Genomic DNA, 24,298 nt, shown 5'->3' on the forward strand with positions numbered 1-24,298 from the left:
CAGAGGGACACATTCTGGTGCAGAAACACTTTCGTAAGGCCAGTTCACTCCGGACAATCGGATGAGCAAAATGAGCAAATCACCGTCCTCGGACACGGCCAGCGAATCTCTGAGCGTTAGCGACGAATCAATTGCGGCATCGGTGGCCAGCTCCATGAAAGCTAATTCCCCGACGACCTCCACTAGCAGGTATATCGTGTTCGTTCATTCATTCGTTGATTTAGAGGAATTAACCAATCGATTATTCCTGCCTCAGATCGGCTGGAGGGAAAACGGCGAAGAAAGTGCCGAAGGAAGAACCAAAGGAACGGCCCCCATGGCGTCCGGCAAGTGTCACCCTGAAGGCTGGTGCCGCGAAAAAGACCGATTTGCGAGCGAGAATTTTGGACATGTCCAGGTAACTGTGTAAAATAGAAATGAAAACCACGAATGAGGAATCGTTTTAAAAGAAACTTGAATCAAAATTTTAGATATTAATATCGGTTCTAGATCTAAATTTGAGGTTTTATTGTTTTGTTCGTTTTTTTAAATTTATTATGACTGTGAACATCTCCATCTGAGAGGTTGGAAGCATTGCAGTTCTATGCGCTTCCCGATTTTGGCCGAGGAGTTTAAAAATAGCTTGCGCATGGCGCTGTGCCTGCAGGCGAACGTCGAATCGCATGGAAGTGAAACATACGCGCAGAAACTATTCACGCACGCACGCCGCCGCCCTCAGAAAATGTTGACTGTTGTTAAAGGTTGATACGCTTGCAGTTACAATTTCCCATTTGTTGCAGAAGGTTGCGCCGCGTGAACGCGTCCGTCCAAACGGATCCGATCCATACCAAGCTGATGAAGGAAATGTCCACCGATAGGCCGACCGATTTGATCCCGATGGTGGACGAGGCGATTTTAACAGATGGACAAGTTCTGGTCCGAGAGGTTGGGAAATGTCGGTTCGAGGTGTTTATAAGATCAAAGAAGGCTATGGCTTACATTTTTCTATTTTCTAGTGATCATGTCCCATTCCGTGGCGCAGATGACAGATGGTGTTCCAGTGATGGAGGTTGCTACGCAAACAGAACTTCCCCGAAGCAGTGTCTCGTTCGGGAAGTTTCTTGAGGTGGATTCAGAGCTGCAGGTGAATCAACCAGAAACCACCAGTTTCGGGGAGTTGATGCAAATCGACGCTAAAATCAAGCAAATGTTTCCGGAGCTCGATCAGAAGTGCGAAGATGGAAGGGATCCAAGCTTGGATGCTCCAAGCGTAACGAATAGTCCAAAAGAGCAAAACACACCCGACTTGTTGGCAGCTTCTTCCCAGGAGCCAACGACGCACAAAGGACGACTCCTGGAACCACCGGCATTCAACGCTTGGCAGAATCTGGACTTCTCCGATGAGGAATGTGAGAACTACATTGGCCGAGAACTACCGAGACGTTCCGTTGGAGACATCGATCGGCCGTGGAATGATTTCAAAGATCTGATACTGGGAAGACGCATCGCGAATATGCGCCTTTCTCCGATTCCTCCACGCAAACATCGACCAAACAAGAAAACCGTTACCTGGAGTGATACGCAGAGACGAGCCGTTTCCGAATTGGTCGAAGGAGCCACGGCCCTGATGGACATGTTCGACGAAGTTTCTCTGCTGCTGGGACCGGACATCAAATTTCACGTCATGCCACCGGAAGAAGACTTCAAACTACCCCCGCCCAAATGGGCACCCCTGCTGGACAAATCCTGCGATCTACTGGAAGAGAAACTAGCACAGGTAAAGCACATTGAGGATGTAGATTTTGATAAAGTTCAGTTGAAACAGCCATTCTCCTTCATCCCTCCGATGGGAATCGACATTGAGGCGAATTTGTAAAAACAGTAATAAAACCACCTAATTTTAAGGTTCGTTTATTGAGATTTTATTTTTAATTTACAAACTTAACAGACGTTGTTGTTCTTTGTATCTAATTAACTCGTAAAATTAAAAGTAATAAATCCTACCGATAGAACAACCGCTGTTGTTACTAGTTTTTAGTTTTTTTTTCGCAGGAAGCTTTCAGCTAGGGAGTTCGAGTTATAGCGAGATAGAGAAATGCACTAGAGAAGAATACAATAAGAAGCACCGGGTTGAGGCCGTTTGCCGCTTCCGAGCTCTCGGATTCTCCGTACGATCTACCGAAGGTCATTCATATAGACGCCCAAGTCTATACCCTTAGTGATGTGTCGTACTGCCGAGATCTCGCCGGCCAACCGCACACGCTTTCTTCGCGGATTCTTACGAATGTCTAGAGTTACTAAGGTAGCGGTTCCAAATTGCACACACTCTTAGTTTAGTCGGCGTTCGATTCCAATATATCGTTTGTGTCTTTCAACAGCATAAATCGAATTATAATTTCCATTGGATCCTGTAGTATATGTAATGTGTATAACAATAACAAATTAACAACTCTCATTGACAGCTTCTTGAACACATCGATTAACTCTAACGATCTTAAACGAATACTTGTTTTTTATTGGTTAGAGTTTACTGTTCGGAAGCAGGACTCTCCTCAGTCTTGCTCTCTTCGGCAACAACTTCGGCTGCTGGTTCTTCGGCAGGGGCGGCTACAGGCTCTTCAACCGCTGGAGCAGCGGCTTGTTCTTCAACGGCGGCTGGTTCAGCTGGGGCAGCCTCGGGGGCCCCTTCTTCCAGCTTGGCGGCCTGTCGCTTCAACAGTTCCTCGTCCGATTCGGCGATGCGCTTCAGTTCCGCAATCTCGCGGAACAACTCCTCGTTGTTCTCTTCGATGGCTTGCTTCTCCAGTTCGTTCAACCGAGCCAGTTCGTCTTCGCGGATCTTCTGCGCCTCGGTGATGCGCGTACCCTCTTCCTCATTGCGCTTTTTCTCCTCGGCCTGGCGGGCTTCGTCGGCCAGGCGAGCCTCCTCCGCCAAACGGGCCTCCTCAGCCAGGCGCTCTTCCTCCAATCTGTAGAAGGGGGTAGAAATTGTATCAATATGAGGAAGAATTATTTTTTAAAAAAGACCATTTAATAATGAACACTGTACTCGAAAACAATTGAAACTGAGGGATAAAATTTAGACGTTTGAAAATGTGGGTAATATTCTATCATTTTTTGACAGAAACTCGTTTATAGTGTATTTTTTTATAATCGAGTCACCCGAGTCACTCGATTTCAGAAGTCGCTTTAGGTAAGAAACGTAACTCCGGATGAACTTTGGGAATGAACCTCTGTCACTGCACTTAAACTAATTATGGGAGGGAATAAGTTGACTAGGTACTTTGAAATCAAAGAACCGTCAAAATTGTTTAACACCAGATAAATTTTGAAAAGAGAATTGAATAGTTGACGTAATTTGGCACATTTATTCATTTTTAGGGTTGTCAAAATACGAAACACAGGAATTTTGACGAATTTTCAAATGCAGCTGGTTTTGGAACTTTTTGTCAACTAGCAATTTCTAATATTTTTTTTGCACTTAAATTCAACTTTGCATTGGATTTGGAGAATATTCAAGCAAGATCTCCACAATATTTTTTTTTAAATATTTTCTAAATCAATTCAATTCTAAATCAAAAAGTAGTTCGTACCAGTTGAAAACTTTGGATTTGAACGTTGCCTACACTCCTTTCTATCTTCGCCAAAAACGCTGAGCCTCACTTTTTCTAATTTCAATGCCGACGGGCAAGCGAACACAGGCAAAATCGCAAGCTTTCGCGAAAATTGTCTGGATTTACTTTTAGTTTTTTATTTATCATATTTTTGTGTCATTATACCACTAGAATTCTAGCGTAACATTTAAAAAGGGCGAAACTGCCAAATGTAAACAAATCGAGTTAACGGTCATTCCGGATGCATCCTATCAAACGCGGTTTCATCTTAAAATTACTTAGAACTTTCAAAAAATTGATAAAATTCAATTGGGCGAAACTTCCTGTTGATGCATTTTCGTTGGAACGTGAAGTTACGCCTATTAAAAATGGAGTGAATTTTTCTATTCGTGTAGAGCCAAAAGGCGTAACTGAGTTGACCGTGTGTGACAAAACGGCCTAATTAGTTTTTGCGTGTAGGATGATTTGGCGTAACTTCAAAACCAAAACAAAAACGGCCGATCAATTGGGCGAAACTTGCAGACGTAACTGAAATCGAAAACAATAATAGGGCGAAACTCGAAAATCTCTGAAATCACGTGAAAAAAGTTAAAGTTTTTGATAACCATCGAACAATAAGAGAATATAATGCACATTTTTTGATTTTGTTGAACAAAAAGTGGTCGATTTTACAAATAGGATTTGAATAGGTGTTCCGAATTTTCAAACGCGTTTCTCTCGTTTCGAGCTTACTGCTAGTTTCGCCCTTTTTAAATGTTACGCTAGAATTGGTATAAAATTGGATTTCTGGTGAGTATTAGTTTACTGCAAAAATTTTGCGTGAATATACTTAAAATCCAGTGCAAACTTGTATCTGATTAATCTCTGAGAAACATATTTGAGTTACGTTACGAGGTTTCCGAAACTATAGTTTAAGTAAAAATTGCTTGAGAAACAAGATAGATAAGGCGATTTTAAGCGAGGAGTGTCAAATTGACTTTCAAGGTCTGATTAGGGAGTTTTATTTTCCTGGGCTTTCAAGGTGCGCCCACAAAAGAAATGGTGAAAAATTTAAGATATCAATAATTCATTGAGGGTCCCTCAAGCCGCCAAAGCAATAGTGTCATATTGACACTCAAGATCGTTAAAGGGTTGAAGACTCTTTCACAATTGTCATTCGGGTCAAAGTAGTGTGGTGCAATTTTTTTAACCTTTGAAATTCATATCAAGGTTGTTTCGCATTTAAATGGGTTTTTTCCCACATTATCGTCAATTGTTTTTCGAGTACAGAATTCAATTCAGCCAAAAACCATGTTCACTAAAAATTAGGCAAAAAAGACATACCGCTTCTTTTCTTCCTCTTCCTTTCGTTTACGCTCTTCCTCTTCCAACCTATCAAATTGGAAAACATGATTATTTCATACTATATATCCTACTCAATTTTCTAAATTCTTACCTCTTCTTTTCCTCCTCTTCCTTTCGTTTGCGCTCCTCTTCCTCCAATCTGGAAAGGTTAAAATCTTTATTAAAATGACATAAGATTATTCCTTTTCAATTTTCCGTGAATATTAAGTATTGCTTTAAATTCGCGGAAAATCACACATTTCAAGGTATTAATTTAAATCGTAAGCAAGACGAACACAGTTTGAAACCCAATTTTTGACGACTGCACAGGACGGTAACTGACACATAACATGGAGGATCGTATTCACACAGTTTCTTGTGCGTGAGAGTGAAAACGAAACCAAAGTTTTAGAAAATCAGAATCCAGCTATCCCCATGCAAAACGACGGACTCCTATCGCCAATTCACATTTGGGGAACGCTGGAAACGTCTCTTTGCCAATCGTACCGTTTCTTTTCTTCTTCGGCCTTTCGTTTGCGTTCCTGCTCCGCTTTTCTGTGAATCAGTGAATTATTAACAATTTATTCCACTGCTCTGTCTCCAAATGTTTACTTTACGAAAACAATGTACTCTATGTTTGCAGAACTTACCGTTGGCGTTCTTCTTCCTCCTTGCGTTTGCGTTCCTCCTCTTCCTGTTTGCGTTTCTCCTCCTCGGCCTTTTTCTTCTTCTCGGCAGCCTTCTTCTTTTTCTCTGCAGCCTGTCGAGGAAATAATAAAACAGAGAAAAACCGTAAGAGCAAGTTCACTGGTGTTGGGGAGAAGTGGTAGAAATTTTAAAAATTTTACCATACAAAAATGTTTTCAAGATCTTTGGGCGTTGTATTTTTTTACAGCACTTTCCTATTTCAGCCGTATGTGATAGAAATATTGCTATTTTTATATCACAGTATGCGAAAGTACAACACGTGTTGTTAAAAATCATGAAGGCCACAGATCTTGAAAATGTTTTTGCATGGCGAAATTTTCAAAATGTGCAAAAAGTGACAAAATTTCTACCACTTTTTCCGAATAACAGTAAACTTGCTCTAAGGAACCCACGATTTTATATCAAATGTCAATTTTCAACGTGTATTTTTCTCTGAAGAACATCTTAATTGCCGAGGATTCAAAAAAGAAACCAGATGCTTTTCAAATTTACCCGTATGCCGTTCGGTTGAATATTAGCCCCCGCTACTTTCCAAGGCGTCTCAACTCACCTGTCGGGCTTCCTCTTCCAGGCGGGCTTCCTCGGCTAGCCGCGCTTCCTCGGCAAGCCGTGCCTCCTCGGCGATGCGTGCTTCCTCGGCTAGCCGTTCCTCCTCCTTGCGTTTGCGTTCGGCCTCTTCGGCAGCAAGGCGAGCTTCCTCTTCCTGGCGAGCCTTCTCCTCCTGACGCTGCTTTTCCCGAGCGATCGATTCCTCCTCCTTCTTCTGGGCATCCTCGAGCATCTTACGGCGTTCTTTTTCCAGATTGACCGGTTCGAACCGATGCTTGTTCAGCTCCGCGACCTTGTCGCATTTTTCCCGCTTGTCCTGCAGCTTGGGATCGGTCGGGTCGTCGTATAGCTTCGGGTTGTTGAACTTGCGCGTTGGTCGGACTGGATTTAATCTCACTGTGTGGAACGCAGACAGATGTAAGGTTAGGAAAGATGGGATTGATGGGGCTAAGAGGTGATCTGTGGTTTGGTGCAATGGTGAACCAAAAGCAGAAACAGAAGAGATTTGCAACAATGAACATGGATGCACGGTTCGGAAAAGATACGATTCTTATTTTTTTAATGGTGAATGTCGTGAGTTGTGTGAGAGATAATAGTTGTGATTCGTGATATGGTGATTTTCACGCAATGCATCAAATATTTGCGTTTGCCACAAAAATTGTGATTCTATGGAGCATCAATCGAGATATAGTCCTGGTGTCTTCTGGGACTGTCGATAAGCTAATTTCACGCCAGATAAAAAGTATGCAGCCAATTCCAACAACCAGCGCTGGCTGTTTTCATTGATCGTATTTTTTTTGTTGTTGTTGTTTAGTTCAAACTGCATTTTGAAAACAGACGCCATTTATTTCTTCCAAAATTCAGTGCGGTCAAATGTATCGGGCGGGTGATCGGGTAAGTGTTTTAAAAATGGTTAAATCATAAGAAAAAGTTATGAGCTGAATTAGAAGCGGAAATCATGAGAAATTGGGAAGTTTACTTACTTTTAATAGTGGTTAAACAGGAGGTTGGTTTGTGGAGTTGATTTCATCGTTTGTATCAGGGAGTGTATCCCGGCGAATTGAAGGCACATGTTTGAATCGAGATCGCATTAAGGTAATATGAAAAAAATCTTTTTTTTTTACTTCGAATAATGTGAGAGATAGAAAGAGATGGCACTGCAACAGCACCTTACTACTTGCTTACGATTGTTACTGTACACCTACAGCTAGAGAAAGAACCAGGGGCTGGGCAGTTTAGCATGCTCTAGAAGAAACATTCACTAAGAATCTGTACACGGTAAACACAATGGACACATATTTTGAGTTACTGAAGAAAGAAACGTAGAGTTCAAAGACCGTTTTCATAGTTGGTTGTTTTATTGTTGATCATTTTCTTCTCGAATGTTATTTACAAATGTTCCCTTTCTGGATTCAATACACATCAACGTAAATAAGCAAAGTAAATATAATATTTCGATCCATTTCCACTCGAGGAAAATTCCTCACTCATTTAATGTGAGAGGTTATGTTTCTCGCTATTTCTTGATGATTATATTCTTTATTTTTGTAGATAAACAATCTTCTGTGTAAATACATATAATCGTTGAACGATCGCAAAAAAAACTAAATAAATCTTCTAGTCTCTGCTAGTGAGCTTCAACTTAACTTACATTAAACAACTAATGTATAGGCACGATAAATTATCCTTAGCAGAATTAACAGACAATTACTTGTCACTAAACGAACAGAACCGAAGGTTTTCCTTCTTCGAAAACATCTTAACCGGTGGATTTTTTGTTTTCCCTCTCGAAACGTACATGTAAACAGGAGACTGGTTTCGGTTTTGCGCTTTGATATGTTAAGATTGTTTTGGCAGCAAAATGCATTTCAAGTTTTTAATTCCGTTAGTTCTAATTTGATTTCTTCTTTGCAACTGAAATTTACCAACAAATAAAAGTTTGATCTGCCTATCTCGGAAGTTGCTTGGAATTCAATATCGCTGGTGACGCTACTTGCGTGGCAGTACGCAGCCAAAAGAAAAGCCAAAAACATAACCAAAAAAAGTCAAATTTAGTTTTAATTTTGTTTACAAACAACGTGTGGAACGTGCAGAAAATGGCAACTGAAAATTTGCGGCTGAATCGAAAACTTATATTCCAATCATGGTTATTTTAACTGATTGCTTTTATTTGACAAAATTATATTGTGAAAGTTTTTAAGCCTGAGGAGCACTGGCGAGAGTGTTGAGATTTAATAGGGTAAGTTTCGCCTAGTTTTTGTTTGTTTGTATCGGTTTAAGAGAATTTTGCTTTCACATTCAACTTAAGCGGCCAGATTAACATCGCTGCTATAGATGCCCTTTTTGTCCCCGAGATTCGATTTCTGAACATTAGTATCAGTTCCAACTGGAATTAGAACAACACAAGACACATATTAGCGAGGAAGGAAAAGACAGAGAAAGAGAGTGAAATAGATAGAGAGAGAAAAGATAAATGGGGGAAAAAAGTAGATCCACTGATTAGAAAATTTGTGTATAATTCAATACGTTCAATTTGATCTGATTCATTTGAAGGATTTCGTTGACATTTTAGTCACTGTCATGATTTTGAATGAAAAAATTAACTATGAGTACGCAACAAGTGTGAATCGTATTTTTGTTTCGTTAAGTTGTTTATTAGGGCCGATATGGAGAATCTGATGTTTCGATTTGGTTTGAAGTCTTTTTCAAGGGATACTTTTTGGTCCAAATCCAAGAAAATTCGAATTAAGCCACACGATACTTAGTTTCAAGTTTTTCAACCTGAACGAACATAGAATGAAGTTGTGAACACAGAGAGATACGATCGAATGAACGTAGAGACATAGAAAACGAAGTGTCACCGGATATCAACAAACACAGAACGGTTTCCAGATTTACCATCGAAGATGCAAATTTGTTTGGTTTTTTTTGTAGTCAGTTTTCCAAAGCGGCTCCCCCCGGTGGTGCTTTTTTCATAATATTTCCTAACAAGCAGCCCTGTTGCTCTTGTAATCCAACCAGACAAACTTCCCATTGTACATGCTCCGTTTGTTCGGGTTGCACATGTTGTGATAGGTTCTGGTGTGGGGAAGGTACAGCTGCTGCCGGTATAAGTTGTTCTTAATTTTTACTGTGAAGCGTAAAATTTTAAAGAAAATTGTTAAAGCAAGATCTGTAAAGGTTTTCGAAACATTTCAAGTGATCATTACAGATGGGAAACAACAAGTCAGCTCGAACTGTTTTAGGTTGGAGAGGCCGAAATAGACGTATGTACTGTGCCTATTGATAAACAAACAGCTAAAATACGTCAAATTTCCGTTCGATTGACCTTGAAATGAAATAGACACAATAAAATCACAAACGCAGCCAATTACACAAAAGTGATGGTCCGTTTCGAGTGATTGATGTTCAACAAAAATGCCTGAAGAGTTGGCAAATGAATGAGAATTTTTGTTCAGGCATTTATGATGTTACAACACAGCCTATATTCGCGTAGAGATGAAAAGCTTGAGAGAAAAACTAAGTATGAGCGTGTTCCATTATTACATGAGCGTATCTGCTTGTGTTGGTATTGTTGGCTTCTGCTAATTCTGTTGTTTTAGTGGTTGTTCTTGTCTGTGTTTACTTGAGGTTGCGATTCTGCCAGTTCTCGAATAACGTCTTCGAGAGCTTTGCGTTTCTTATGAGCCTTGAGTGTAGTAGTTTTTTTCGGTAGCGTGCTAAAGCTGGATAAATAGAAGACAAATTACCGTCAGTGTCTACTTCATCTCGAAATTTGAATTCGCAGAAAGCTCGAACGATTGACAGCAATCGTTCGTTGAGAGGCAGACTGTTGTCAAACGGGCGAGACTAACTACAATAAATAAGAAACTGCTCCCCTAGAAACAATAACCGATTCGGTATCGGTTTTATTCCTTCCAGGTTGGCAAATTTTTTGAGAAGGACCATTACATGTAATCTTCCAAGGCTTCCTTGGCGTTCCAGATCAGTGCTCTCTGTGCTTGCTGTTGCTTTTTGCGGTTCATTCGGGTGACGATGTCGTTGTGAGCTTGTAGTTTTTGGAGGGACCACGTGAGAGGAGACGGACAAAGTTTTAGTTGATCAAACAACAATGAACTCTTGGTGGATGTGCTGTGTGATGGCGAAGTGAGCTGTCCCAATTTTTCGTGGATGATTTTCGAAATTGACCTTCTAGGTAGTCTATTTAGTTTGTTTGTTTTAATCACAAAATTTTGAACGAGAATCTGTATCGGCTGTTAGTAACACATTGTTATCAGACAGTGTTCCTCTGACAATTACCGGTATGCTTCCCTCTCTCTCAATCCGAACGGACTCAAACCGTCTCTCTTTCTTCTTGCAAGCTACGAGGATGGGCGCTAGGCTCGAAAGCAGGTGTTTATTCGTGAAGGAACTCCCGGAACTCGTCGGGCACTTTGTAAGAGTACTTCAAGTAGTACTTTTCAAGGTATTGCTTTATTCTTGTATCCACTGGTTAGGCAAAAGGTAAATAATAAAATTTAATTCAATAACTACAAACAAACGAGATTTGGGAGATGAACATACGATAAATATAGTGTTGTTAACATATTTTAAAAATATTCGTTGATGTTCGTTTCGAAATTTCGAGTTTCGTTTGACCCCAGAAAATGATCAATTAGAGTCTGCTGCCTGTTTCTTCTTTATGTCTACTCACACACACACACCTACTAACGCGTTCTATTGATTAGTGTATTCTGTAACGATGGCGTCTAGAGATATGATTCGGTGAACATTTACACGCGGCGGTAGGTTGTGAAAAACGATGTAACGGGATAGGCGAAGAATCTTATTAAAACGGTTGATGGGTAACGGTAGTAACGGTAGTAACTACGATCTGAGGGTGCAACGGGAAAGAAAGAAACCAGGATAAAAAATACTGTACATGTTTCGAACAGAGGAGATAAAACAAGGGGTTAGCAAATAGTCAACGCAACTACTGTATTGCTAAACAAAAAGCGCTGCGATTTTTGTTTTGCTTTTAAAGTAAAACGCAGTGCCGAGGTTGTCTGATGCGTTAAGGTACTTGTTGGCGGAATGATGCAGCCATGCGGATTCCAACAGCAGAAAACTATAGCAACAATGGCTGCGTACTTGGCGAGGATAAAACAATACATGTTAGCTACTCTGGATGCGCAACACTAGAAGTCAGCTGAAAATCATCCATTTTTTGTTGTTGTGGTTTGAAAATCTAATGAGCGTGTAGTTGGTAGGTTTGGTGTGAGAGCGGGAATCAGGCGTATTAGGCGAACAAGCTCCTCGCAGAGCCTACTTCGACGGATTGCGAATTGATGTTCTGTGTACATAGTGATTGACGTTTTGAAATGTGTTTTGAACTTCAATGTTGTCAGAAATCCGTTATTCTATTGCTGTTCTGGGTTTCTGTTCATTTCAGCTGTGGACTAAGTCAGTTTTGACATTCCTCAACTAGTTCCGGTATTTCTGGGGTTTCTATTTGCTTAGATTCTATCTGTGGAGGTGGTGATGTTGGTGTCGGTGGTTGTGGTTTTGGTGAGGAGGTAATAACAGTAGTGGTTTCGGAGATGGGTTTCTGTCTTTCTGCCTGTTTGGCCTGTCTGCGCTGGTTTCTTTGGTGCTTACCTTCCTCAACGTCCGTCTTGGCCTGTGTGCGGTTTGACTTATAGTGGGACATGACATTGACTTCCCTGCCAACGCGGGCCGTGTCATAGTTATAGATTCGGGGCTTCGACTTCGGGTACGCCGCCGATCCGATAATGCGTGCACTGGCCAAGTGATTTTTGCCTTTTTGAAGCGGAGAGAAATCCGGATAGTTTCGATTTTAGAAATAAACAAATCAATGTGCTTTCTATTTGGTGTGATTTCATAAAATACATCTTTAGTTATTTTGGCATTCGATTTTGGAAAATGGTTAATTACAAATTATTTTTCGGCATATATTTGCTTGTATATAGATGGGTGATACGCTTTAATTTTTTATTAACCTACATACCAATCAGCTTGCGATGTAAGGGTAGAGTTTATTATTATCCACAATGGAAAGAAGGTACCTTTGGGCAGATTGTGGACCCCAAACAATCGAGTTCAAATGACCGAAGACAAAAAAAAGGTCGATTCTTTTCCTAGTCTAATAACACGAAACGGAGCACTGTGCTATCGAACGTTTGTGTGTTTGCGCACCGTATCTGAACACAAAACCGAACTTAACACGATAAACCAGAATGTCAATACTAACCCTTTTCATCGACGTAGTACGTGTAACGCCAGAGAACATCGTCTAACAGAACGTATTCTACGGATTTTCGATTGCGGTTGCGGTTGAAACAGGCAAGTAGCAGAAGAGTTTGTTCAAGCCATCCAAAGCAGGTGATGCAGTTACGGATTAGATTTGTTTTGTTTATGGTAGCAGAAATGGCAAGCGCGTAGTTTCGAAAAATAGAAATTAAATTCATCAAACAGAATGCTTTTTACAACGATTTTTTGATGACAGGTATGGGATGATGAATATTCGCCAACGCTCTACGGGATGTGGTACGAAATGACTTTGCATGGATAGAAGGAACTCGCCATAAACTAACTATAAGTAAGTAAATAAGTGCTCTGAAACTTGAAAGCGGTACAAGTGCCAGATAAGGCTACTAAGAAAGAAATAAAGAACAGAAATAAACGCGAAATCTTTTAGGCGAATCGGCTCGTTACGATGACACTTACCGACGTAACGGGAAGCGGGCGAGTGGTATCTGGCCATGGCCTCGATGTTCCTGGCAACACTGCGCAGCGGATCGGTGATGGTGCTCTTGACGTAGGTGTCGCTGTTGTACTTGTTCTGAGCACTGAACGGATCGTACACCCACTTCTTGAGGCTTTGGGTTCGAAAAGTAATCAAACAATTGATTGATTAATTTGTTTCCCCAGAAAAAAGTGGAATTTGATTCAACCTACTTTGGCTCAGCGGCGGCCGCTGGCAGTGGGGGTGTTGGCTGGATCACGCGTGGCACTGGATCGTTCAATTGACGCAGCAGCATGGCGGTCGAGTTGCGAATTTCACGTTTCTCATCCTCAAATTCCTGTGTTCGAGGTTGATGTTTGAACGCAGCCGGAAGGTAAGACAATTGTTTATTCTTTTTGTTCCGTACTTATTCGTTTTCCACAAACATCATCAGTTGGTTAAGATTCGAAAGACAAATAATTGCTATCAACCCTAGCTTTGATCAAGTCATTAAATAGATCTTCCAATCAATTCCGTTGAAACAGCTCTGACAGTTATGTAATAGGGCCCAAATTTAATCCAAAAAACCATCACCCGTTGAAAAGCGACGGGGGCATTGTTGAGTCCAAACTGTAAACGCTTAAACTTTTCCATCAGTTTGTCGATTCTTTCACAATCCTCCCCAGGGTATGCCTAGGCAAACCAACTACGTAGGTAAACACTGATTTCATTTTCTAAATCCTATCTATATACGTCCAAATTTTGTCATAATTTGCAAACTGAACCAAATTGAAGTTTCAATATCTGTTTTCTTTATCACCGTAACCAACTGAGAGCAAGTTTACCGATTGATAGAGAGTTTCATTCAATCGGCACAAAAAGTGTTAGTAAACATTTGAAAGTGTTTCGTTGGGTTTAGTAACAGGTGTTAGGTGGAGGTACGAATTTGGCGACAGGCAAGCGAACAAGCAAAATTGTCCTATAGCCAAATAAAGACAGTGTCTGAAGGTCACAGTAATGTGTGCGTTGTGTGTTTGTTAGCTCGTAAGTTTGATTCTTGATGGCAAATTTCGTTTTATGTTCAGAATGCTGACTGTTGGTTGTGGTCTTTATTGTAACCTTGAGCTAACTCTCTTAACAAAAATAGACCTGACAGGACACTCTTGTTCTTTTGAATTAGGTCAAGGTCAACTGAGAAAACCGTGAAGATCACATGGTAGCTGCAAAATGGGGTCCGCAACGTCATCGATTAGCGGATTCGTTTTGAATGAATGTTTGCCGAACGTCTTGCGCGGAGAAATAAGTTTGTAAGGATGTAGACAATTCAATTTTGATCTGCTAGAGAGCTTGATAGGGTCAGCGAGCGTCCAGAAAGTTAACGATAAAATCCAGCGGCGTGCCATCCAATAAAGAAATGAAGGGAGCAGGGTATTCAAGGAGATATTAACTCTTTTCTGGGTGTGTTCTGTTCCGTGTTCCACACTGATGCTTACCAAGTATGATGGCGAGCTGTAATAGTCTTCGAGGGCGCTACTTACGGGACTGGCACGGTATTTACGCTCTATACGATCGAACTCTTTGTTTACGATCGACGGACGCAGATAGGAGGGCCGAATGGTCACGATGCGTGCCGGTGAGCTGATGATGCGTACTGGCGACCGCACGGCCCGAACTACGGTTCGAATCGGGGAACTTATGACTCGGACTGGCGAACCGTAGACTCGGACCGGCGAGGAGCCGAGTACGCGAACGGGAGACCCGAGCACCCGCACCGGGGATACCATGACTCGGGGTGGAGACGTGGCAAACCGTGTCACCGGAACTATGCGCTTATGTGCTACGTATGGCATTGGGTTACGATAGGTGGTTGTGGTGGTGGTGATTGTATCGAGCTAGTTGAATGTTTTATTGTAGATATTGTGTTCAACGAGTTGTTTGTTGATGGTTTTTTTTTTTGTTGCAATTCAGGACGATCCACAATTGTTTAGAAACAAAATAAATAAACGTTAATGACACAAACTCGGCCAACGGTAAGGATTTCCCTTCCCGGGGGAACCCTACCGCACCTCCTGTTTTCGGATACTTACTCGTGGAATTCCATATCGTAGAGGAGTCTGTTTGGAAGAAATAATGAAACACGCGCTTAGATCACCTTTCAGGTTTCTTGACAGGTCACACAAACACCGACACCGACAAGTGAAAAAACAAAAACACAGGACACGCACACACACGGAAAGACAAGAGGACACAAACAGTTCGTGAAACAAAACATTAGTACAGTGGAATGACGGATGAAGATCGGTACTGGGTTTTGACAGTAGTTGCCCAAGTCCGCAAGTCAAGGCGAGTTACACATAAGTCGACTTGGTGTGTGACAAAAGTAGCCATCTGTGAACTCGTCTAGACCTACGTGGTCGGGTGGAACCCGAGTTTTATCTCAAATGTAATCAAGATAGCAAAGAAGGACTGGCGTAAGTGTTTGTGTGTTTGTGTTAGCGAGGGTGGCATAAAGCTTTTGTTTTTTAAATAATGATTTAATGAAAACACGTTTCAAACTTCCAGAGAAAATATTGTTGTGCATTCCACCGTACTAAGTTCGTGGGGCCCTGTATTCTACCCTACCCTTCCCTCAGAAACTTCTCGATACTATCGAGTCGGCGCCATCAACTTATCTTCTAAAATGGAAGGTTTCATTCAAAAGAACAGATACAAACATCAATTCTGGTAGCTGCATGTTTTATTGAAATAAAATATATATGTCGCCCGTTTTCACTGAATTAACTTTGTGAGTTTTTTGTTCAAGTTTTGTTTGATTATAACTATTTTTATGTAAATTTTTCGATCTTACGATCAAGAGAGACCTTCGTTCCAATTTCTTGTTTGAATGCATGATTTTTTTTATCATTTGTGATGTGTATGTTTGGGTCAGTGTAAATATTTTGAATAAATATAATTAATGAAAAAGGATTAGTATCCACAAATAACAAGTTGATGGCAACTCTGACATAGACAGAAGTAAAACATCAAAGTAGGTTGGTTAGCTCAATTTGACAGCATTTTGGCTGCGTTCGTCGCTCGAGGCGTTTTCCGCTCGGCTAATATCGATTGATTTTAGACGCGATACGAGTAGTGACGGAAGGTGGTGCCATGGGGCAGCCGGCCGGAAGTGGTCGAGCTGTAGCTGTAGCCACCGGGTCCACCGCCAGTGGTAGTGGTGCGCTCGGTATTGTACGAGTATCCACCAGGGCCTCCGCGGCTGTTGCGCTCCGACGTGGACGAGTAGCTCGAGGTCGAGGTCGATGGCCGGTACGAGTACGGATCGGAGGCGCTGGACGTTTCCGACCGGGTCACGGTACTCTTCGAGTACGAGTACGAAGAATCATCGCGACGGGGCGTTCCAACATCCGAGCTGCTGAGAGTGGAATAGCGCGGGGTCTGTGGAGGGGTGTTGAACAACAAACAATGACAGCATACAGACAGAGAGTGAGAGAGAGTGATGAATTGAATAGTAAGCGCTCATCTATCTTAGAGCGAAGGATTAACGCTGAACTGAAATTGGTTTCTCTTTCAACAAAACAGATTATGCTCGAGAAATTGAAACAGGTTGGTGTTCCGTAAAATTTACATAAAAATAATACTGTTTGACAATAGTGTGACTGCGTACTTTGATTTTAAAAAAAGGCTTGTAGGTTTTCTTTAAGATTTCTAATTAAATCTTACACAGGAATAATATCTTCGGTTAGTAGCTGTCTTTGTTTGTTAGCGGTGTACATTTTTGAGAGGTTTTTCGTTGTTAGCGATTGAATTCGTTCGGTTTGGTTAGTCGATCGTAAGCCAAGCTCTCTCCCGATAAAAAGTGAAAGCTCGTGGCGAAGCTAATGTACATTTGTCAACTGTGGCGTTCTCGAATGAGATCTCGGCCTAGCGATGGTAGCTCCTGGAATAGCCAGGTTCGAAAAAGACCACATGGCGACGCTGTGCCTTGATCGGGGCCTCCCCGTGAACCCGTCGCAGGACTTTGTCCATACTGTCCAGGTCTCTAGTGTGACCGGTCTCGCGAGCATACTCCTGACGGATGGACTCGTTCAGGATGCGGCTGCGGTTCCGATCCCTTGGCGACATATAGTCATCGATGGGCCGAGCCAGCACCCGCGGATCCGGTTCAATTCCCTCGCGATTGATCGCCTCCAGGATCGAGACGCGTTCCTGCCGTCGGGGCTGATGTTTACCGAAGGCTGTCACCGGATCCGGTATCAGACTGGGTCGCGGGACAAACGGAACCTTTTCCCAGTCGACGCCGCGCCTCTGGAAGAAGAATGTGGACAAAGTGTTGGTGTTGTGTGGTGCTGATGGTGCTGTTGTGTTGCATTCCGTTCCGCCTATCTACAATACAGCGCCTAGCAAGGGAATTGGGCTGCGTACTTGGTTGGGTTTGTGTGTTTTAGTTGCGCGCTTAGAGAAGGTCAAATCTTGGGCGTGAAGGTTAGTCGTCCTATGAGCAGCGATTTTGAGGTTAGGTTAAAATAACACCATCATCCATGGTGAGTCAGCTCCAAAATACGAAAAAAATAATTTCGATGCAGTTCTCTCCGCAAATGAAATAGGTTCGTAAATTATCCCGAAGAAATAATAAATTTTCCGGCACTTCCCCTACGCTTTGAGACCATCACAAATCTATTTTCAAATAGAATTCTCGGGAAACCGCCGACCCAAACGGATTTGGTGTCCGAATAAATCATAAATTCTGAACCGAAAAATTCATGTCCTCAGTGCCATCATCATCATTCTCGTTCGCTTAACATTTCGATGGGACATATAGCGTTTGCCATCTAGAAACTGTTCCATCGGAAAAAAACCATTTCGACGCGATGAATGAAAACCCCGTCCATTAAATTCCTCCAAAGAGTTTTCTTCTTCATACCGAAATTTTTGCATGAGTCCCGACGATGGCAGCAGTTGGACGATTTGTTTTGCTAAATTTAAAATCAGCACAAGGCAAACTTGTGTATGACGAAAGCAAAATTTTACCACCGCTTAACGGGGTGCAAATTTCTTCATTCGTCGGTCGTGTGGGAGAAAGCAAAGGAAAAATCAACGCCCACAGTAAGAAACTCGAACTGCTGAACGAAAAAAAACCTTTTTTTTATCTAATTCATCATTTTATTTCTGATCGATTTCAAAACCGAAGTTTACAGTAAAAGTTAGAATTAATTTTTTTTCCAAAACTCTAATAAGCTAGCCATAATTCAGAATCAAAACAACTATTTAGATTTCAATTCAAAATCAGAGATATATTTCAATATGGCAGTTTGGAATTAAAATTAAGTATAGGAATCAGAATAAGAATTCGGAATTCGAATTCAGGATCAGAATTCAGAATCAGAATTCAGATTCAGAATTAAGATTCAGAATTCAAAATCAGAATTCAGATTCAGAATTCAGAATCAGAAATCAGATTCAGAGTTCAGATTCAGAATTCAGATTCAGAATTCAGATTCAGAATTCAGATTCAGAATTCAGATTCAGAATTCAGATTCAGAATTCAGATTCAGAATTCAGATTCAGAATTCAGATTCAGAATTCAGATTCAGAATTCATATTCAGAATTCAGATTCAGAATTCTGAATCAAAATTCAGATTCAGAATTCAGAAATAGAATTCAGATTCAGAACTCAGAATCGAAATTCAAAATTAGCATTCAGAATCAGAATTCAGAATCAGAATTCAGAATCAGAATTGAGAATCTGAATTCAGAATCAGAATTCAGAATCAGAATTCAGAATTCAGAATCAGAATACAGAATCAGAATTCAGAATCAGAATTCAGAATCAGAATTCAGAATCAGAATTCAGAATCAGAATTCGGAATAAGAATTCGAAATCAAAATTCAGAATCAGGATTCAGAATCAGAATTCAGAATTAGAATTCAGGATCGGAATTCAGAAAATTCAGATTCTGAATCAAAATTGAAAATTCATCGTTGGTATCAAATTTCTAGTGGTTAAAACAACCCTCTTGTTTTTTGAAAGCAGCGAAAACGCAGTTCATTTGATTGGTACTCAGCCAAATCCGACAGCCATTAAATGTCAATGTCAAGTCAAACCCTCTGATTTATCACAACCGATTGCAGCAACGTTCACCTTTTTGTTTTACCATTTCAAGTCCCTTTGATTTGGATCAGCCGATTTCATTGTGTTTTTTGCTTCTAAATTTAGCCGTTTTTGTGTTATCAAATTTCAACCTCCTCTGAACGTGTCGTGCACAGTAAATAACAACAAGGCGCCATTTTGTTGACATCCGACTAACTGATGTGATTTCCGGCAACACAGTGCCAAAAATCAGGCTCAACCAGTGCTTACTTTTTCTCTCTCCTTTAACCTCAATCAATCACGAACGAAAAATTATTCTTGATCAGTTGGCGAATTTCTTTCTTTTCTATTGTTTTTCTCTGGTTTGCGCGAAGACTGCAAAAAAGAAATTCTCTACGGGAAGTTTCAAACGTGTCTCAATTTCTTTGGCTATACTTTTTTTTATTTTGAGAAAAAAATCCGTTTCAGTAGGCGAGAGATTTTTTTTTCGTTTAGCGGATGAAACATTGCATCAGGAGATTTTTTGAGTTTATGTTTTAATTGTGATGGTAGGTGAAACAATCTTATAGAAGTGTGGTAAAGAGTATATTCTTTTTTATTTCTTCATAATCTCGAAGGAAAAAAATCCCTTAAATTAAACTCAACTGATTTATGCTAATTTTTTCAAAACTAAGTGTCGAATCTTCAAAAGTTTTTTCCACAGAAATGAGTGATTCTTTTTTATGGGTAAAAATTTGAATCTGAAATTTTTTTTTATCAAAATCTGGTCGCCAATTGTTAAAATACCCAGATGCAGCTCACAGCATCTTTCTAATTGGAACAAACAAATAGACAAACATTTACATACATAAATAAACGACACTGAAATAACATTGTTTCACATTTTTAAATGTGGTTAAACGATGGATTGAGGATTAAATGCATTCGAACTATGAAAAGGAATTAATGATTTGGGAGAAGAAGTGATTTTAACTTATTTTATAGCAACTACTATCCCACTAAAAAAAATTAATAAAACTGAAAACTCCAATTGACTGAAAAACGAATTCTGATTTTCGTTTGAAATTTTCATTCTAAACTGAAGTCTGATTCCGAATTATGAATACTGAATTTAGAAACTGAATTTGCACCCTATCCTAAATTTAAATTCTGAATCTGAAATCTGAATTCTGATTCTGAATTCTGAATCTGAATTCTGAATCTGAATTCTGAATCTGAATTCTGAATCTGAATTCTGAATCTGAATTCTGAATCTGAATTCTGAATCTGAATTCTGAACCTGAATTCTGAATCTGAATTCTGAATCTGAATTCTGAATCTGAATTCTGAATCTGAATTCTGAATCTGAATTCTGAATCTGAATTCTGAATCTGAATTCTGAATCTGAATTCTGAATCTGAATTCTGAATCTGAATTCTGAATCTGAATTCTGAATCTGAATTCTGAATCTGAATTCTGAATCTGAATTCTGATTCTGAATTCTGAATCTGAATTCTGAATTCTGAATCTGAATTCTGAATCTGAATTCTGAATTCTGAATTCTGAATCTGAATTCTGAATCTGAATTCTGAATCTGAATTCTGAATCTGAATTCTGAATCTGAATTCTGAATCTGAATTCTGAATCTGAATTCTGAATCTGAATTCTGAATCTGAATTCTGAATCTGAATTCTGAATCTGAATTCTGAATCTGAATTCTGAATCTGAATTCTGAATCTGAATTCTGAATCTGAATTCTGAATCTGAATTCTGAATCTGAATTCTGAATCTGAATTCTGAATCTGAATTCTGAATCTGAATTCTGAATCTGAATTCTGAATCTGAATTCTGAATCTGAATTCTGAATCTGAATTCTGAATCTGAATTCTGAATCTGAATTCTGAATCTGAATTCTGAATCTGAATTCTGAATCTGAATTCTGAATCTGAATTCTGAATCTGAATTCTGAATCTGAATTCTGAATCTGAATTCTGAATCTGAATTCTGAATCTGAATTCTGAATCTGAATTCTGAATCTGAATTCTGAATCTGAATTCTGAATCTGAATTCAGAATCTGAATTCTGAATCTGAATTCTGAATCTGAATTCTAAATCTGAATTCTGAATATGAATTCTGAATCTGAATTCTGAATCTGAATTCTGAATCTGAATTCTGAATTCTGAATCTGAATTTGAATCTGAATCTGAATTCTGAATCTGAATTCTGAATCTGAATTCTGAATCTGAATTCTGAATCTGAATTCTGAATCTGAATTCTGAATCTGAATTCTGAATTTGAATTCTGAATCTGAATTCTGAATCTGAATTCTGAATCTGAATTCTGAATCTGAATTCTGAATCTGAATTCTGAATCTGAATTCTGAATCTGAATTCTGAATCTGAATTCTGAATCTGAATTCTGAATCTGAATTCTGAATCTGAATTCTGAATCTGAATTCTGAATCTGAATTCTGAATCTGAATTCTGAATCTGAATTCTGAATCTGAATTCTGAATCTGAATTCTGAATCTGAATTCTGAATCTGAATTCTGAATCTGAATTCTGAATCTGAATTCTGAATCTGAATTCTGAATCTGAATTCTGAATCTGAATTCTGAATCTGAATTCTGAATCTGAATTCTGAATCTGAATTCTGAATCTGAATTGTGAATCTGAATTCTGAATCTGACTTTTGAATCTGAATTTTGAATCTGAATTCTGAATTCTGAATCTGAATTCTAAATCTAAATTCTGAATCTGAATTCTGAATTCTGAACTTTAATTTTCAATTTCAAATCATTTTTAATTTTCATTTTTAATTCGCCCCTCACTCATCATATTTACGTAGCTCCACAGCTTTTAACAATACAATTGTCTCAACTAGTACTATTCAGGAATTTTTTTCTCGTGCCCACAGTCCTTGTAACTTTTCGTTCACTTTTCAAATGTCTTCCTTTCATTTAACAACCGTTTTTCTTGACATCATAAAGCGATGACCACATTCTTCTCGGGGCAAATGAACCACATGCTTCAATAAACTCGATTCTTATTCGTACCAGTTTTTGATCTTATTTTTTTAATGTCCGTTCGCCCATTCGAAACACTTTTCACCATCGAGAAAATGTTATTTTTGGCCATTCCTAGCGCTAATGACGTGTTTGTGGTCCCGACCGACGACAGAAAACTCAGGGAATGGAACGCACCACGGAGATGATGATGGCGCTTGATTTTTCCTCTCAATTCTGTAGCACATTTTTTCTTAAACTCTTTACAGTCCAAAGGAAATATACATTTCTGCACAACTTTCCGTTCCCTTCTTCAGTTCGTTTTGAGCGAGTTTTTCACAAGTTTTTCACACCTGGTACGGTAAAACGTTTCTTGATCTTGAAAATTCCGCCCACTATCGATCGATCAATCATCATTACAAAACAGACATCTCCAAGGTTAAACTTTTCTTAAATTTAGTAAAAATCACTTCTTCATGAGGGGGGATGATGATAAGGTAAACCAAGTTGAGGATTTTGTGTTGATTCAACAGGAAGGACACTGAAGGGCAGATAGATAGTTTCAAATTCGGTTCGCCATCTTCTCGGAGGGGGCTTTTCGAACCAAATTTGGCAGCAAATCAGCGGTTTAATTTTTTTTTTCATTTTCGCTCACCGTCACAGTGTAGGACGAAATCGTTGGCCGGGTGTAGGAGGATCCTACTCGGCGGGTGCTGTAGAAATCGCTTTCGTAGACCATCTTTCAGCTCTCTGCTCTGGAGTTTTGTACGGGTTCGAGTTACTCTAAAAGGTACACTTCTTTCGGTTCCCTAACTTCCGGTTGGGAAAGGGTCGAATTCGCACACTTTTTCTTCACCGCACGCACGTTCACTCTTCTTTGCTGGCCTCGGGGGGGACTCTACTTTACTCTTTTTTCGGTCTGTTCCGGGAGACCTTACTTGGACGCCGTTCGAAGTTGTTCTGAGCTCGCCGTCGATCCGCAGCGGACGATATACCAAATTTTTGCGCCGTCCGTCGATGATCAAATTCGTTCGTTTTGCCACGGGAAATGATCGTGAGTGGTTTTTCATTTTCCCGCAGTCCCTCGCACACACACACACTCATTAAAGTGGAATAAAACGTGGGGAAATGTTTTCCCTAGCCAATCTCACTTACACTCAAGCTCTGGGATAAGTTCATCAATGAACCGAAGCCCCGCGCATACACGTGAAACTGGGATTGAATATGTGGTAAGGGGGGATGATTTGAACTTCCAAGATCGAACCAAGAAAGCCATCGCCAAAACATTGTTGTCTACTACCTATAGATATAGGAAAAATCCATCCGAATGACACCGGTTGATCCCGCAATGAGTTCAGTGTTCTATATTTAATCCGAAACGACTAATCGGTTCGGTGGCTGTTTGAGTAGTTTGAATGAGCTGTGAGGAAAAACATGACTAACGGTCTTCGATAGTACGTATTGATAAATAATGCCCAAGTATGGTATGAGTGAATGAGCTCATGACATTTTTTTCTTAGATTATGATTATGGTAAGGAATTTGAATCAGATCTTTTTCGATGGTCATCAAAAACCGATGTTCTAACTATGATTTACGATGGGTTACAGCCCTTCCAGTTGATGACTGTTCTAGGACTTTCCGTGGATATGTTGAGGAGGAGTAGGCGATGCCTTTTGTAAATCGCACGCGTTTTTCTATCCGTCCGCGAAAAATTTCCAAATGGTTCAACATTAAATCGTAAAATAGATTGATGCTTGCTTCATTTAGAATTGGAACGAATTTTTGCTCGTATTATGGCACTCCTGGTGGACGGATTTCACGTACATACACTGTATCAAAAAATTGTCCGTACAGCACGTACCTTGAGATCTAAACAATCAAAAAGTGCACTTTTTTAGTCAATAAAAATACTACAATTACATCATTCGCTGCAGAAACTAATCCTTTTTGTAGATCAGCATTAAAAATGTTTATGAATTAAACCTTAAAAATTATCAAATTCATTTTGTATAGAAAGTCCCAAAAACGATGTCAAAAAATTGTCCGTACACTGAGGCCTTTGTCAAATATTAGTCAAGTAAACAGTTATGTGTCAGTCTGTCAAACGCAGAAACGTGAGTTGAATCTCAGCAAAGACGATTTCCAGTGGTCTGAGCGATAAATACGGTAAAATGAACTTTATCTAGCATAAATCAGTAGATTTTTGTGTTTCCGGATGTCAACGGGTATTTTTTTGTGAAAAGCAGACATTTTTATGTTTATTAAATCCACAAAAATTAACAAGAAAATGTCTGCTACTCACAAAAAATACCCGTTGACATCCGGA

The 24,298-nt window shown here is 39.9% G+C and overlaps 3 protein-coding genes across 25 annotated transcripts in view; 2 read left to right on the forward strand and 1 right to left on the reverse strand.

The window, feature by feature from the left end:
- Positions 1–3,168, forward strand: LOC129741699 (uncharacterized). 2 transcript variants are annotated; one of them, XM_055733446.1, is made up of 4 exons: positions 1–189; positions 257–397; positions 780–934; positions 996–3,168. In XM_055733446.1, exons 1-4 carry the CDS (start codon positions 62–64, stop codon positions 1,853–1,855), a joined length of 1,284 nt encoding a protein of 427 aa, XP_055589421.1. In that variant the 5' UTR covers positions 1–61; the 3' UTR covers positions 1,856–3,168. The 2 variants fall into 2 exon arrangements, with proteins under 2 accessions (XP_055589421.1, XP_055589428.1); XM_055733453.1 differs by having other exon boundaries at positions 783–934.
- Positions 1,875–23,004, reverse strand: LOC129741615 (protein anoxia up-regulated-like). Of its 21 annotated transcripts, none has more exons than XM_055733368.1 (13): positions 22,626–23,004; positions 14,985–15,011; positions 14,436–14,789; positions 13,131–13,255; positions 12,900–13,051; positions 12,424–12,480; positions 11,811–11,972; positions 6,175–6,569; positions 5,567–5,676; positions 5,424–5,471; positions 5,029–5,076; positions 4,917–4,964; positions 1,875–2,948 (listed from the first exon to the last, which is right to left on the reverse strand). In XM_055733368.1, the coding sequence occupies exons 1-13, from the start codon at positions 22,707–22,709 to the stop codon at positions 2,507–2,509; spliced, it is 2,052 nt and encodes a 683-aa protein (XP_055589343.1). In that variant the 5' UTR covers positions 22,710–23,004; the 3' UTR covers positions 1,875–2,506. The 21 variants fall into 21 exon arrangements, 12 of the variants coding, with proteins under 12 accessions (XP_055589343.1, XP_055589336.1, XP_055589332.1 ...); XM_055733361.1 differs by having other exon boundaries at positions 6,175–6,554; positions 14,391–14,789; XM_055733357.1 differs by having other exon boundaries at positions 14,391–14,789.
- Positions 4,015–24,298, forward strand: part of LOC129741714 (uncharacterized) — a 74,529-nt gene continuing 54,245 nt past the window's right edge. The window contains exon 1 of one of the 2 annotated variants that reach the window (XM_055733467.1): positions 4,015–4,382. The gene's annotated coding sequence lies outside the window, so the exon portion shown is untranslated. Of the gene's footprint in view, positions 4,383–13,093; positions 13,292–24,298 lie in introns of those variants that run through there. The other variant, XM_055733463.1, reaches the window with a different exon arrangement.

This window comes from Uranotaenia lowii, chromosome 1 (assembly GCF_029784155.1).
Source record: "Uranotaenia lowii strain MFRU-FL chromosome 1, ASM2978415v1, whole genome shotgun sequence".
NCBI lineage: Eukaryota > Metazoa > Arthropoda > Insecta > Diptera > Culicidae > Uranotaenia > Uranotaenia lowii.